At 32.8% G+C, this 16201-nt stretch overlaps 3 protein-coding genes across 3 annotated transcripts; 1 reads left to right on the top strand and 2 right to left on the bottom strand.

Annotated features, from left to right (window-relative positions):
• Positions 1-3326: 3326 nt before the first annotated feature.
• On the top strand, positions 3327-4873 carry LOC130818086 (uncharacterized). Its single transcript, XM_057684119.1, has 2 exons — positions 3327-3675; positions 4621-4873. Exons 1-2 carry the CDS (start codon positions 3348-3350, stop codon positions 4635-4637), a joined length of 345 nt encoding a protein of 114 aa, XP_057540102.1. The 5' UTR covers positions 3327-3347; the 3' UTR covers positions 4638-4873.
• A 596-nt stretch (positions 4874-5469) lies between these two features.
• Positions 5470-8941, bottom strand: LOC130818149 (uncharacterized). Its single transcript, XM_057684205.1, has 2 exons — positions 8264-8941; positions 5470-6366 (listed from the first exon to the last, which is right to left on the bottom strand). The coding sequence occupies exons 1-2, from the start codon at positions 8637-8639 to the stop codon at positions 5837-5839; spliced, it is 906 nt and encodes a 301-aa protein (XP_057540188.1). The 5' UTR covers positions 8640-8941; the 3' UTR covers positions 5470-5836.
• Positions 8942-12089: 3148 nt separating this feature from the next.
• On the bottom strand, positions 12090-15986 carry LOC130818061 (protein TRI1-like). The gene is made up of 2 exons (XM_057684090.1): positions 15549-15986; positions 12090-12503 (listed from the first exon to the last, which is right to left on the bottom strand). Exons 1-2 carry the CDS (start codon positions 15771-15773, stop codon positions 12378-12380), a joined length of 351 nt encoding a protein of 116 aa, XP_057540073.1. The 5' UTR covers positions 15774-15986; the 3' UTR covers positions 12090-12377.
• Positions 15987-16201: the final 215 nt, after the last annotated feature.

Consider the following 16201-nt stretch of genomic DNA (forward strand, 5'->3'; position numbering starts at 1 on the left):
CCATTAATTTGTGAGTGTGAGTGTGATTGAGATTCATCTTTTAATTCTTTGCGATCAAAGTGAAATTATTTACAAGAAACAGAGTGTGGGAACTTGTGAAGCTACTAGAGGGGAGAAAGCTTGTAGGGTGCAAGTGGATTTTTAAGAAGAAAGAAGGATCATCTAAATCTGAGAAAGTTCGTTTTAAGGCTAGACTAGTTGCAAAGGGGTTCAGTTAGGTAGAAGGGGTTGACTTCGTGGAGATATTCTCACCAGTGGTTCGACATACTTCTATTCGTGCGCTATTGTCGATTGTAGCACATTTTGACCTTGAGCTGGAGCAGCTGGATGTTAAGACGGCTTTCCTTCATGGCGATTTGGAAGAGGACATTTTGATGAAGCAACCCGAGGGATTCGAGATTCCAGGGAAAGAGCACTATGCAATGTAGATTGCTAAAGTCATTGTATGGACTTAAGCAATCCCCTGGGCAGTGGTACAAGAGGTTTGATTTTTTTATGGTTTCGCATGGTTTTGATAAGAACTCGTATGATTGCTGTGTGTATCATAGTAAGCTAGATAATGGTTCCATGATTTATCTGCTGTTATATGTTGATGACATGCTTGTTGCCTCAAAGAATAAATCCGATGTTGCTAGACTTAAAGAGTTGCTTAGCTTGGTTTGACATGAAAGATTTGGGTCCAGCTAAGAAGATTTTGGGTATGAAAATCTATAGGGATCGGGCTAGGGGTAAACTTTTCTTGACTCAGAAAAGTTACATCGAAAATATTTTGTCTCGGAAGCCTATAAGTACATCAACATCTATGAGCTGCAAATTGTCTTTGTCTATGTCACCTCAAACTGAGGAGGAGTTGGCGTATATGTCTAGAGTCCCTTATCCCAACGCTGTATATGAAGAAAGTTAAGTTCGAGGACGAAATTCATTCTAAGTTGGGTAGAATCATAAGATTTTGGAATAATACTAAGTTTTAACTAGGCTAGGCCTTAAAGTTTGGTGGGTTCACATAGTTAGTACGAGTGATATAGATTCTTTCAGTGCATAGAGTATGAGTAATTGGGTAACATAGCCTTATGATATGTATGATAGCTGGATATTGAGTATGTGCTTGAGACTTGGTTTAACTTCGAGGACGAAGTTCATTTCAAGTTGGGTAGAATGTAACATTTGGGAAATTAATATTTTAAGACGAGTAAGTTTAAGAGAATTATCAGTGCGAGAATGATCTTAAATACATATGACATAAAATATTCTCAATTTAATTCCCCATCTTTTCCTTTTCTTTTAAATTAAAAAAAAATATAATAAACCCTCCTCTTTTTCCCTCACACTCGAATAAACTCAAAGGAAATCAACAACCATTTCCTTCTTCCTTCCATTCGCATAACCCAAGAAAAATCAGCATCACACTCCATTAAACACATCAAAATCTCAAGAACCCTTATCTTCCTCCTTTCTCTCGCCATTTCCTCTGAAAATGGCAGAATCATACTGAAATTATTCAAGCTAATAGTCTATTTTCCCCTCTCTTGGTCCCTGAGATCGTGTGCCCAAGAACCATCACTATTTTTCGGTGGTTACTTCTCTTCAAAACAGGCGATAGTAGCCGCGGCAGCAGGCCCATTTCCGGTCGATTTTTGGTGTCCTTTTTCTGGGGAAAAACGTAGCCAATCAAATCTATATCTCCTTCACAAAATCAGTCAGGTATAACACCTCTTCTTCTCTTGAAATTATGCCTTTCCCTTGCCATTTTATGATACTCTATTGAATCAATTTTAAACCTCAAGTATAATTACATGTGTGTGTTTACTTTTAATTAAATGAATCTAGTGAGGATTGATATGTGATTATAAGAGATTGTGATTGAAGAGTTTTGGGGAAGAATTCTAAAATCAAATGTAATTTGGGTTTTATGATGTATAAATGGTAGATTGTGGAATATTGAAACAATTTGTTGGAATTATTAATTAGTACGTAATTTACAAAGATTAGAATATCGATATGATGTTAAATGTAGAAAGATTATGGAAATTTGATGTTCTTGAATATTAGGAGATTCTTGTGAAATTACTAATGGTGGATAAATCTTGTTGTTGTTATTAATCGAATAGTTGGGTAAATGTAAGTGTTGGATATAACTCTTGATTATATTTGATTGGTTGTTCTTGAGAGTATTTAGAGTTTGTGTAGAAATTATTAGTTGAATGGATAAACTAGCTGAATCTTTCTTTTGGATAGTTTGTTAATCTTGTTTAGTTTCTTGGTTTTGAGTTTAGATGAACATGAAAGTGTTTGAATTGGAATACAAAGGGAATTGTGGAGACGTACGATCTTTATAAGAATATAAGCTAGTTTTAAATAAGGTTATATATTTTCTAATGATTTTGGGGATTAGAGTTAGAACTTGCGCAATCTTTGAAATTAGAAATATTAGAATAGAAGATGGAACTAAGATGCGGTCTTACGAGGAGATGCAATGAGCTATATGAACCTAGTTTGTAGTATCGAACGCTTTGTTGTGATGTGATGTTTGTTATGCTTCAGGAGGCGACGTCATCGAGGAACCTTTCTAGTGATCGCGGAGAAACGGACTTAGCTTCTTGAAGCGTCATTGGTGAGTAGTAGCAGTCCCTTAAAGGGTCTGATCAGACTACATTCTTGAAAATAATTTTTTTTACTAAAGCTCTTTTGAATTGGAAATTGTTGAGACAAATGTTGTTGTGAATGCTTATGCTGATATTATGATATTGTTGAGACAAATGCGGATATTAAGGGAGTAAATACTTAAATAGACCTAAGTAATAACAAAAAAACAAAAAGGCACTCTAAAAATTACTTCTGTTTATTAATTTATTTGTTATTTATTATTATTAGCTTTAAACCACTTCATTTGTTTTGAATTAGAGGCTTTTAAAATCATTTTCTTATTCAAATAAATTAAATTTTAGGTTATATATTAAATTTTGAGGAGAACTTGAATAACGAACTTATATAGTTTTCAAAAATAACACCTAAAAAAGCTAAATCTCGAGTTTAGCTACCACAAAAAACAAGGAAGTACGAAACATGAAAAAAAACAAATTCATGAAAAAAACACCCAATTATAAAACAACAAATTCACATGTAATAAGACCATTGCATGCAACTCTTACCAAATCATAGAAAACCACCTACTCAATAACTTTAACAATCACACAATCCATGCAACCAATACCCAAACAACTAAATTAATTACCCTAATTTAATTATTAAATTACTTGCAAAATCTAGAAATTCCCCTCTATAAATACCTTGTTCAATTTCAACAAATCACTCAACGTCACATTATAATCACCTTTCATTAATTAACAATGGTAAACATGATTAATGCTAATAAAATCTTGATTTTTGGTATGTTAATGAGTCTAATTGGGGTTTATTGTGGGAATATTAAGGTGGGTAATGGGCAATGTAATGGTGATTTACAAGGGTTAATTGCCCAATGTGCAATATTTGTTCAAAAACCAGGTCCAATAGTAGATCCATCACAAGCTTGTTGTAATGTGTTGAAAAATATAGATGTTGGATGTATGTGTACTCATATTACTAAACAGGCTGAACAAATTATTAGTATGCCTAAAGCTATGCATTGTCTTCAGTCTTGTGGTAAGCCAATGCCTCATGGATCTAAATGTGGAAGTAAGTTTTCTCTTCTCTTAGAAACTTTGCATATCTATATTCCTAAATATATATCTTTTTGGGATAAATTGAGTGCGTAGATTTCTCCTTGGAGGGGCATAAGTATGAGTTGTCTGGTACTCTCCTCCCTTTCGGACAATATTGGGTTGATGTCTCTAATGCTGACTCTAGTCCTAAATATACTCTTTTTGTCCCCAAGATATGTTCGTGTTTGATTCGAAAAATAGACTACCATGATTACATGAATAAAAAAAGTGAAATATATTTTTATAATGGAGGGCGTTTATTTTTTTATGTTTCATTATGAAATATATATGGTTTTGGTTCATCACTAATGTTGGATCTAATTATTCTCTCCATGGCTTGATATATCTATTTTTAGAAATTGGTGGGATAAAGCGAGTGTGGAGGATGTGGATAAAGAGAAATAATTTCTAACATAAAAGTATTCTAGCATATTCTCATCATACTATGTATATTCTGCTCATAAAAGTTATTATCAGAACATATAGTTTGATGTTGATTTACAATATTTATTCGTATTATTATCAAAAGAGATAAGAAGGTCGCAACCAGTAAAGTTACCTCCTCAAAAACAACTAAAATTAGTAATTGTTGTGAGCTTAAAAGGTTCAAAGGAGGTAATCAAATCTATATTTGAACATTTTATGGAGTATTTTTTTAGCTATGGTATATGCATTTAAATTTCTTGGTAATTTAATGAGGGAAAGTAAAGATATATGGACATATAGTTGGCAATGGCTGATTCGGAATATTAGTATAGAGTGAGTCGAATACTTATAACATCTACATATGTATTGAACTAATTTAATTAATTAGTTCAACATTAAACGTGTTTTTTTAAAAAAAAGACTTATGTTATCGCTTAGTCAGATTTACGCCTAAATTATACGTGTTAATTGGTTTTATGTGTGGTTTTGGCAGGTTATACAGTTCCATGAGTGCAAGGAATGGACAAGCAATTTTTCTTTGTTGGGTTAAGTTTGTAGCATCTTTTGTTTGTGTTGTGAGTCTAGTGAGTTTTGATTTCAGTTTATCCTAAGTAATTAATGGTTATTTACCTTAATTATTATTGTGGAACCCTTATAAAGGGTTACGATCCCGTGTGTGTATTTTTGATTGTTGTTCCTTGAGGTGTATCAAGTTTTCTCTAATTATCATGTGCTATTAAAAAATATTCGTGTCTATTTTGTAATAGTTTATATATGATCTAAACTAGATTTGCACTTTTAACTATATGTAAAGGTGTTTATCCGTCTTTGTAATGAATTTGAAATTAAGCGATTTGATATATGATCTGGAATTTCGTCTTTGATACCTGTGTGTGAAGACGAGGAAGAATCAATCTTTCTTACTTTGCAGACCTCGTATAGAACCCTTGTTTAATCCCTTATTCAACTCGTTTCCTTTTATCTTGAACACAAAAACTTGGACAAGACGGGGTCGGTCTAATTCGCGCGTGTAATAACATTTTAATTTTCTGGGCATTTATCAATTTTAACCTTAAAGTATCAATTTTGGAAAATAATACCTTTAAGGTCAAAATTGATACCTTCAAAATTGAAAAATGCCCAGAAAATAAAAAAATGCCCAGGTTGTTACACGTGCGAATTAGACCGGCCCAAATTGACAGTTTCATTATGAGGTCGTCTCATCCAAGACCAGCTGTATCTTGAATTATTCATTACTAAAAGCTATTAAAAAAAGTTAAGAGGGAGAAAGTATACAATTAGAAAATTTAAACAATATTTCATTTGACTATAATTTTCTTACAAATTAGTTATAATATAATAAGTTTAAAATATAAATAGTATCAATAATCGTAATATAACAAATATTTCACAACCGAGTAACTACAACAATATCAGAGAGAATATCATTCTTTGTTGATAGATACCAAGAGAAACATTATTTTTACTCCCTCATTCTCACGGATTTGTTATGCTATATTTTCATTTTGAAAATCCCAACTAAGCCATCTACAATAATCTTGAACAATTTAAAAAATTATTTATTCTACACTATTACCTTCTTTTTAAAATTGCAAGTTTTAAATTTGCAATATACCTGCTATAAAATATTTTTATATACTTAATTTAATTGGGTATAGCAAACTAAAAAAAAAGTTTGAGTATGAAATTCAACACAAGCTATGGCTTCTCCAATCAAGTCTGACTTCACCAGCATGAGAATAACAAAAGGTGGGTCCCACCATATGCTGTTGTAATTGTAGGTGCTGATAACAAGGCTTCCTAAACGACACAATATGACTACTAACCATGTATGCAGTGATGCGTTCCGATACTCTTATATCTTCCATCCTTAATTCTTGTAATTTCTTCACGTACTCTGGCACGTGCTGTAGGTCCCACACTACACCTATCCCACCGGGCTTCAATACCCTCACCACTTCTCCAACAACCCTTTCCCTCTCTTCTTTTGGCCCAGCCCGCCGAATCGCCGCCCCGGAAACAACCACGTCGAAGTAATCATCTCGAAACGGGAGCCTCCTTATGTCACCTTCTCGGCACGTGACGTATTCTTGTACCCCTTCTAGACCTGCAGTCCGTAATGTTCGGAGGGTTATGGCCCGCATTTTATCCAGCCCGACTACCCGGCCCGATGATCCTTGTTTTTTAAGTTGTAAAGCGACGGCGTTTAAGAGGATTCCTGTAAAGATAACTTTTTATGAGTGACTTTTGCTCGGTCAAAAAGTAAATGTTCACACTAAGGGGGGGGGGGGGGGTTATCATTATAATAATACTTATTTAAATAAAATATTGAAGTATTTAACAGAATATTGTTTATGAAAAAAATATAAATCAAATCATATCATATATAATATGATAAGCATTGAACAAAAAACAGAATATCGCGTTATTCAATAAGAGTAATATAGATTTTTTGAAAATTTTATAATTTATAATGCTTATCCAATGTGTACTTTTCTTTTACTTCTAACGATAATTTTTCCTTTAAATTTGAACACTATAAATAGCAAAAATTAACATAAATAATATAAATTTTTATTGATTTTCCTACGATAATACTAATTTTTAATTAAATATATCAACTCGTTGTTGTTATATTAATATCAACTTTTATTTTATTATAAATTGTTTATTTTTATTTTTGTTGAAACATCCATCATAATATCAATTGTTGTTTAATCATTAATTAATGATTTATCAATGTATTTGTCAAAACATCTATTATAAATAGAAGTTAGTATATTTTCCTGCAGCATTGTAGTATTCATTATTAATCAAGAGTTTATACTACTTCTATTATTTATTAATAGCTACATTTTATTAAAAAAAAACTTTCATTTAAAAGGGTGAAGTATAACTATAGTAAAAAAACAAAGGTTATATTATTCTAAGAAAATCGGTGTGTGATTTCTCCCTATAAATATCAAAGTCTTTAAAAGCTAAAAATCATATTTTTGTTGGATAATTAAATGGAGAAATTGTTCAAAATAATCTCATCTAATGTCTATGTGGTATGAATAATCCATACTATTGACTATTTTTAAATAATTCAACCTATGTATATTATTTGCTGATTGCACCCTTTTTCACATTTTAACCGGCTATTATAGGTATCTACCACCAAAGAGGAGTAGGGTAAAACCAACGAAAAAACATAAGGGGAGAAAAAGTAAATGTAACGGCTAGTAGGTACGTACAATAGGCGGTTAAAATATAAAAAGAAGTATTGTCAACAAATAATATACAATAGTTGAATTATTTAGAAACAATCAATAGTATGGATTATTCAAAGCAGATGGGTAATAAATAAGATGATTTTTGGACAATTTTTTCTAATTAAAAAATATATTTTTTAATCTAGAACTCGAAACCTCGTCCGAAAAAGCGATAATTATAAGACTCGATAATAATATTAGGAAAACAAAACGTATAGGCAAAACAAAAAAAAACGTTAAATTAATTTTTTTGTAAAGGAAGACGTCAAATATAGTTTGTTCAACAATAAAAAGCATATATAAAAACAAAATAATGTTTATAAAAAGTATGTTTATGTGAATTTTAATGGCGTAATAGTGTACGTTAGTTGTTACCAGTCGATACACGCCATGACGCCAGAAAATAAGTTCTGCCATGAATTCATATTCTTACAAATATTGGAGCTTAAATAATTTAAAAAACAGAATTTATAATTAATTAATCGTTTAAATGAATGCAAAGTTGCAAACCGTTCAACATTTTTACAACAGTTTGTCAAAATTAGGAATATTGCGAATCAAATTATGTAAAATAAGGGGCCCTAGGTAAATTGAAAGAGATGGACTCTATGAAGTTGATTTTAAATTTTAATAGCTTAAAAAAATAACAGAGATCTACAAATATTATAAATGTAGATGTGTCATAAACTTTTTAATTGATAAGAGAATTAATTATAATTTACAAATTTTTAAGTGTTTATTTCTTCAACCAAATATTTTAGATTTTATGGCCCTATTTAAATCGAAATCCTAGATAAATGCCTATTTTACTTATGATCAGAAATGACCCTGCGAAAAAGTAGTGTTGAAGATATGACATACCTCTGCTACAGCCAACGTCAAGGGCGGTTTTAACATTAGACCAATCCGTAACAGCAGATAACATACGCTGAGAGATCTCCCACCGGAGAGAAACCGCCGAGTATAAGAAATTAGCGGCGGCAAATAATAGACATACGGCTATCAACGCCGTCATTGACCCGATTAATCCAGCTACAAAACGGGCGGATCCTCCTGGTAGGACAGAGAAAATCCGGAGCTCCATGAAGGAACTAGTTATGGGAGCAAAATATACGAGGATTAATATAGAAAGAATGGAGAAAATTAGAGAATGAAATAGAAGAAATAAAAATGTCTGCCATTCATCGATTCCATAGATTCCATAGATCTGCGACCAATCTCTGCTTCCTTTTCCCATTTTGAGTAACTGAAATTAAGGAATAATTACTGCTTTTTCTCGAATTAGGTTTTATGTTCGATTTTCAGTGAAGTGTAAATTTGATTACGCCATTGCAGGAAGTTGAAGGTACAGAGTAGAATGGGGATTTGAATTAGTGAGGTTCCGAAAAAGAAGATTCTACAAGACAGCTTAAACGCAAAATTAAAGGGAAAAAACGACGTCAGACTACGCGTTTTGATGCTTTTAAGAGTAAAGGGTGAAGATAGGGAGAGAAAGAGAATGAATACTGGAAGTGCAATTAAAGCGTAAGTTACAAACTGATTGAAGAAAAGATTGTATAATATATACTCAGTCATTCCCGCTCATTAAATTTGTACTCCTTCCATCCCTTATAAGAATGCACCCTAAATATTTTAGATGAAAAAACTAAATAAATAATAAAAATGAATGGTTAAGATATAGTGAGATAATAAATTTGTGAATGAAATTAAAAAAGTGAGATTATTACCAAAAAAGGTAAGGGTGCAAAATAAGTGGGACAAACTAAATGAAAAGTGATGCAAATTGAGAGAGACAGAGGGAGTAACATTTACTTTAACAACATGTTTCGTAATCGGTACTATATAGTGAGAATAATGGTAGAAATTTAGCATAATTTTAGTAAAAAAGTTTCTTGAAAAATTTAATGGTACTTTTGTTCTCCTTCAACAATGTTTTTTTCTTTACAAATCATTCTAATGTATTAATATTTGAACATATGGTAATTAGGTAATAATGAAAAATTATTAGAAAAAATTATGATTAAATTTTTATTACAATAAGGCTTTTTAAGCTATTTCACGGGCGTATAGATTAAGATATATTAATTATCTCATATTTAAGATGATTTTCATAAATATTCTCTTTCTTATTTACAATAATTAATACTCCATAAATAAGAAAATCGCTATGTCCAAGAGAATATATAAGATAATCCTCTAAAATAATGTTGGTTAATTAATGTAAGGATTTTTCTAACTTATACATATAGTGCTTAGGTTTAGACAATAAATTTGATAATTATTTTGAATTTAGTATAAAGATATCTTCTAAAAGAAAATAAATGTAATAATATTTTAGACAATATTCTAAAAGAAATTTCAAATAGTTACTAGTTTTATTGGTTAATTAAATGCACCTAATATATAAAATAAAAAATTCATTAATATAATTAATATTCCTTGACGTATACCTTTTGACATTGGTTTGACAAATTGTTACCTATAAAAATCTTTTACGTTGAAAGTATAAATATTGCAAATTCAATAAAAATGAGAAATACTATGTGAGTCAACTCAAAAGAAAAAAGAAATACTGTGTGAATTGGTTGAAGAATTTGAGATTTTGTATGGTAAAGTTTGTTTGTTTTTAAATTTGTGAAATTAAAGTGATAATTAATGGTTAATTAATGAATAGTTAGGTTGATGATGGGGCAGAAAGTCAATGTAATAAAGTGGAAGTGCGTGGAATCAATCTGAATTACCGGTGATTTCGCACTAACACTCCTTGTAGTTACTAAATACCAACCGTTGCTTCACCGCCGACAAAATCATAAATTAAACCAATTAAATTAAAATTTATCAACAAGTTTTGTATAAGACCGTCTCATCGTGAATAGGCCCATACAAATAATTTATTAGTAAAAATATCAAAAAACAATAAAATTTGAATTTATATTTGTACATGAAATAGTTTTATTTTTAAAATAATTTGGGCTGACTTAATTAAAGTCGTCTCACTTGATGAGACGACTTCAATAAAAAATTATTAAATTTTCTAATGTTATATAGTATATCATCCATCATGTTTTTTCATATAATTTTTAATTAAAATAACTAATTAATATATAATATATACCAATTTTGTTTAATAGATGTGAGCGTAATCACCCTTTATTGCATATAAGGTCTAGGTCTGGATTTGGATTCTCATTTTTTAGATCTTACAAATTTTGGTTCAATTTTAAGTCCAAAATAAATAACTCTAATAATAATTGTAGTTAAATCCAATTCGGATCTAACTCAATGTGAAATAAAAAAAAACAAAAAAGTAGAGATATTTTAAATGATAAATGGTCAACCAGAAGCTTTATATCATTCAATCTTGTCTCTAATTATAATTGTTGTTTTAGGTGAACTCCTTTTGTTTAGAAAAGCCAAAATGAAGACGATGATGGTAATAGTGTTGATGGAGAAGTGTCTAACAATTCTGGTATAATATCAATACATTCGAGTGAGTGTAAAAAATACTCCTATTATATGAATTTGCTTCAATTGAATTAAATTTTTTATTGAGTTAGTTTTTTCTCATTCCATGTGATAAAAGGATCACGGGTTAAAAAATATTTTGCTTCTTATTTTAAGTGCAATTAATAAAGATATGTCTTACATTTATATTTCTAGTTCAACAAAATCTAGCATAACAGCGGTGGTAAATTAAATCACCACACTTCTCTTATTAAATTTGAAATATTTTGACCCGATACCCTATTATTAACTTACGATTGTGTTTTGACTTCAATAAAAATGTTTTCTTAATCCACTAGTGTGCTATGGGATATGATAGAGTATTAACATATCATCTAATTTTGATCATCAGTTTAAGCATATGCGATGTGCTGATCATACTTGTCCAACTCAAAAAAAAAACAAATCTAATTATTATTATTATTATTATTATTATTATTTATTAAAAAGGAATTGCATGAGAGTTCCATTAGACCGTGGCCACAATGGTTCAGTTGATATAATAAATACAACGTACTGCCCCTCTATTTATTCTTAAATCTAAAATTAAAAATCTACAACTGCATCTGCATACTGGCCTTAATTATTTCCACAAAATCTATATACATTCACCTAACTTGAACTATTGGTGTTTATATGCTCACTTGTACTTATTTCCTCCCTTTGTTTTCTTTGTTTTCTTTGTACTTGAGAATCGGAGGTTATGGATAGGCCGCGGATAAAGCTGGAGAAACGCACGACACCAGTTGTGGCATGACAGAAACACGTGTTGGCCAGTCAACATGACATGTGACCAAATATTGTAGAACGAATTTTGGCCCAAACCCACGATATTATCTGGATAAATAAAAAGATGTATTTATTTATTTATCCAATATAAATGGTAATAAAAAGACAAAAAAATCATTAGGCCAGCACATAGCCTGATATATGCACGACACAACATATTACGTTCAAAGTTTCGAAAAAAGTTTATTTGACACAAGCCTGACAGGGTAGCGATGTGGGGCTAGCATAGGCCTGCTACGCAGCACAACTTAGACTACTACCGTGAGCCTACCTTTAATTTGATAGGACCCGACTTGTGCCAGACCCAACACGTGCACAAGTGCATAACTATGCCCATATCTAAAAAATAGTACGATAATTTGTTGCAAAAATGAATAGAACGGAAGAACACTCTAGAGGAAAAATAGAGCCCACGAGGCGTCTCAATTAGCACCAAGATTAATTCGTTAACTGCGTCAAGCAGATGAACAAACCCACATTCATATTTTTGCATTAACTGCATGACAATTCACACAGTCATCTACAAATTAAGTCATTAGGATGAAATTGGACATCAAAGCCATGCATAACCTACATTTCAGGTTTCAATAACCAAATACCCAAAACTCTAAAAAAAACAAAATAAAAAACTAGCAGTCCTGAAATTAACATAGATGCCTTTTTTTTTCCATCCAGGCATAGATCAACCTTTTTTTACAAAGTGATGGGTCAGCAAACTAGAGACCTCCAGAAAACCGACAGAATCCTTCCCATTGAACAACGCCTTCAGCTTCTCATCACATAGGATTTCCCTCTTATTAGCAGGATTCTGCGTAACAAATTGAAATAAATCAAATATCAGCAGATTCCCAAAAAAACATATGTTTTGACTAAACATTCTTCAGATCTTAGTTATGGACAAATTATGTGAACTAACTAATTGTATAACATACATCCTCCAAGCTCTACACTATATTGTTTCGTGCTTTATGTTACAAGCAACAATAAATACCCATCTAAACTTGAAACAGCTCTTCTTTAGCCTTGCATAGACCCTCGTTCAAAAGGGCGAGACTTTGAAATTCTTGGAATAGTATCACATACTACATGATTATTTAGTAGTTGGTTGTAAATTCAACACCATTTCCCCTAAATGTGTTACCAATGAGATCTTATTCTTGTATAACTATAACTCACTTTATATCTGACATGCCATTACCCCAATGCTATAAATGACTACCACCTAGGCTTTCATTTGGACGGAATTCGGAGGGTCGGACATATGCAACTTTACCCTGGTAAAATATAAGAGGTTGTTGCAGATTGACCCTTGTTACATATTACCTTTTCCACCTTTAGAAAAAAATCATACATAATTAACTAGTCAATTTATTACGGTCCACTATGATCTGAAACCATATAAAGCTTTAGCTCATCAACAATGGACAAAAGAAACAATATCTCACTATAATCAAATTTCAAACAGAAATTGATTCCTACAAATCCATGTTGAACTTAGATGAATACAAATTTCTAGCAAGAAGAACCAATAGTTAAAAGAAACAAAAGCCGATGCAGATGACTATAGATCCATCAGAGACAAGGAGGTTTTAAGGAAATCAGTCCAAATATGTGCTTCAGATGATAAGTAGTCTAGAAATAATGTAACATATCATGTGCCCGTCATGGATCATAACTATCAACTGTCTAATGTGTTTGATTCAGGTCCTTATAAGTATAATAGGCACTTTCATTTCCAAAATTTGGTTGCAGACAAATCCTGTGATCCATCATTACTAGTACTCAAAGCCACAAACACAAGCCAGTTTGCACACAGTGGAGCCATATGATGAAGTCCATTAAATGTTTAAAATACAACAAAGGGTAACATTATACAATGTGGAGCTCTACTGAAAAGCAATATGACAATAACTCTGCAGAAAGCAACAAAAACAGCAGACCAAAAAACAAATCTTGGACCAAAATCTACTAATCTAGAGTTGCACAGAATTTTTTCAGCATCTAAATTACATATCATAGTCCATTAAAAGCACAGGCTACAGCAGGCACTCAATTCATAAATCGAACACATACATCCATTTAACAATATCAAAAATATTTTTTTGAAAATTACAGTTATATTAATAACCAAAACATTCAAAACACAAGGTAAACCCCCACGGAGGGACATAATATCCAAAACCCACAAATCAAAAGGTAAACAAACCAGAACTTGAGCTGGTACATGACCCAATTCCTACCAATCAGCGGAAAGCCAAAAGGAAACAAAGACGATAATTACATTTTCGACCCATAAGCAAAGGGATAACAAACAAAAAAAAAAAAAGGGCCGCCTTAAACCAAAAATAGCCCTAGCCTATCTTACACCTAAGGCCCAAATGTGAATCAACCCAGAAGCAACCCTAGGAGAGGAAGAGTAGCCACAACGAAGTGAGTCACAAAACTCACTCACTCACCAACGAATAAGCAAACAAACTTCTTGTTACGCCGTGACAATTTGTCACATAATCACCCCATAGGCCCACTCGTGCGAACACACTCATGGGAAACCCATGGCCTCGGGCCCACTAACCCACAGGTAATGAGTGTTGGCTCACATACACACTTGATTTTAGGAGGATTACCCACCAATCATTATATGCAAGTCCACAACCTACTATTTTAGTGATGTAGGATTTTCCTGTGAAGTATTTCCAACAATTCCACCACGTCGACTCCTAGGTTAAGCCTCTAGGCTTTAGCTCCAACAGCCTCCAATAAGCTCATCTTTGGGCTCCCGTTAACTGCCATTTCCACCAAGTCCAGCCACCATAACTTCCACCACATGCTCATAGTCATTGGTGGGCAGCTACCAGAACCAACTCCAAGAGAAAGTCACATGATGAAGGCTTAGGAGGAGGGAGGGAGGCGAACGCAGTGCAGCAGAAGGTGATAGAAGGTGACTGGAAGCCCACCACCCAACAAATACAGTGCAGTAGAAGTCAACACGGCCGTATGAAACCGTAACTAAATAAAGCATTGGCTGCCCCAAGTGGAAAAGGGGGAGGGGATGTTCCAGTAGCACAACCAATCATAGGTGATTTCGCCACAATGAATAGCCTACACAATACTAAAGAAAGTCACATTGTCAGAGTACTCCCTTAGGCCATGCGAATAAGCGAATCAACTAACCTATGAGACGACGCCCTAACATTAGGGCATCACCAAGCCAAGCTTGGGTGGCCACCATCCACACAACCAAGGGAGGGGGAGAGGCACCAACGGAGAGAGGGATAAGGGCAGTATAGCCACCAAAGTTTAGAGCCCAACACCAGGCCACAAACACAGCCACCATCTGTGCCTGCGGCCCACATCCTATCTCCAACCATCATGAGCGGGTATGGACCATAACAGACTCACCTTTTCCTGAAGGGTCTCTCCTGTGGGGGAAGAGACAACCATACACAGCCTTCCATATTTGCTTGTCAGTCAGTGTGACTGTCAAAGACAAAAATTTCCTTCCGCCAAAAAATACTAGATTTTTGGAACATATTTAATAAAATTGCCATAAAATTGGCGTTATTTCTCCATTTCACTGACCTTATTTCAGAGAATGAAATCAATCAAAAGTATATAATGTAAACCACCCTTAAAAACTAAATCAAGAAATTTTTTGTTTTACTATTTTTAAAAAACAAACACAGACGCGAAATAATAAACCCTAAATAAAAAACTAATTAAACCTAAATAAGCAATCCTTATCAAATACGAAACCTAAACTCGATATAAATTAGAATAGAAAAATAAACCCTAAAAAATTGAAAATACGATTTCAGAAAAAGAGGTTGAAAATAAAAAATTATAAATAAAGTACCTGAAGGTTATTCTGCTTGATGTATTGCCAGACCTTTTGGACAGCTTCAGCTCTAGAAGTTTCAGGAGATCCAATAAAGCTACTAAGAGCAGGAGAGATAGGAACACTCTTCATAAGACCCTTGGGTCGTTGAGGAGTAGAAGAAGCTTTTTTAGGAGTTGAAGAAGACTTAGCAGCCGCCATTAAAGCTCTGCATTTTCCACCGATTGCTCTCCAACTTGACATTGCTGAAGAGAAGAAGAAATCGAAGCTTGTTGTGTTGAGCAGAGAAGAATGCGGCGAAGAAATTTTGAGGAAATGTAGAAACACAGTCGAAAATGAGGGCTTAATTTTGTACTCCTATTTGATTTGAACAGATTAGGAAGGATGTAAAAATGGCCGGACCCGGGAAATGGAATATGGGCTGAAGCCGATATTGGTTGCTTTCCCGAATGTACGCCGATTTCAAGAGAAAATTTAAAAAAAATAAGACAATTAATCAACTTTTTTCCCAAAATAAGTTCCGTGAAAACATATTTTTCAAAATAAGCGTCCGTACATCCAAATCACTGGTTTGGATAAGTCGCTGTTAGTAACAGCGAAAGAGGGAAAAAAAAAATAAATAAAAGCCTAAAGTCGCTATTACTAACAGCGACTTTGGGGTTTTATATTTT

Source organism: Amaranthus tricolor, chromosome 7, assembly GCF_026212465.1.
Source record: "Amaranthus tricolor cultivar Red isolate AtriRed21 chromosome 7, ASM2621246v1, whole genome shotgun sequence".
Classification (NCBI taxonomy): Eukaryota; Viridiplantae; Streptophyta; class Magnoliopsida; order Caryophyllales; family Amaranthaceae; genus Amaranthus; species Amaranthus tricolor.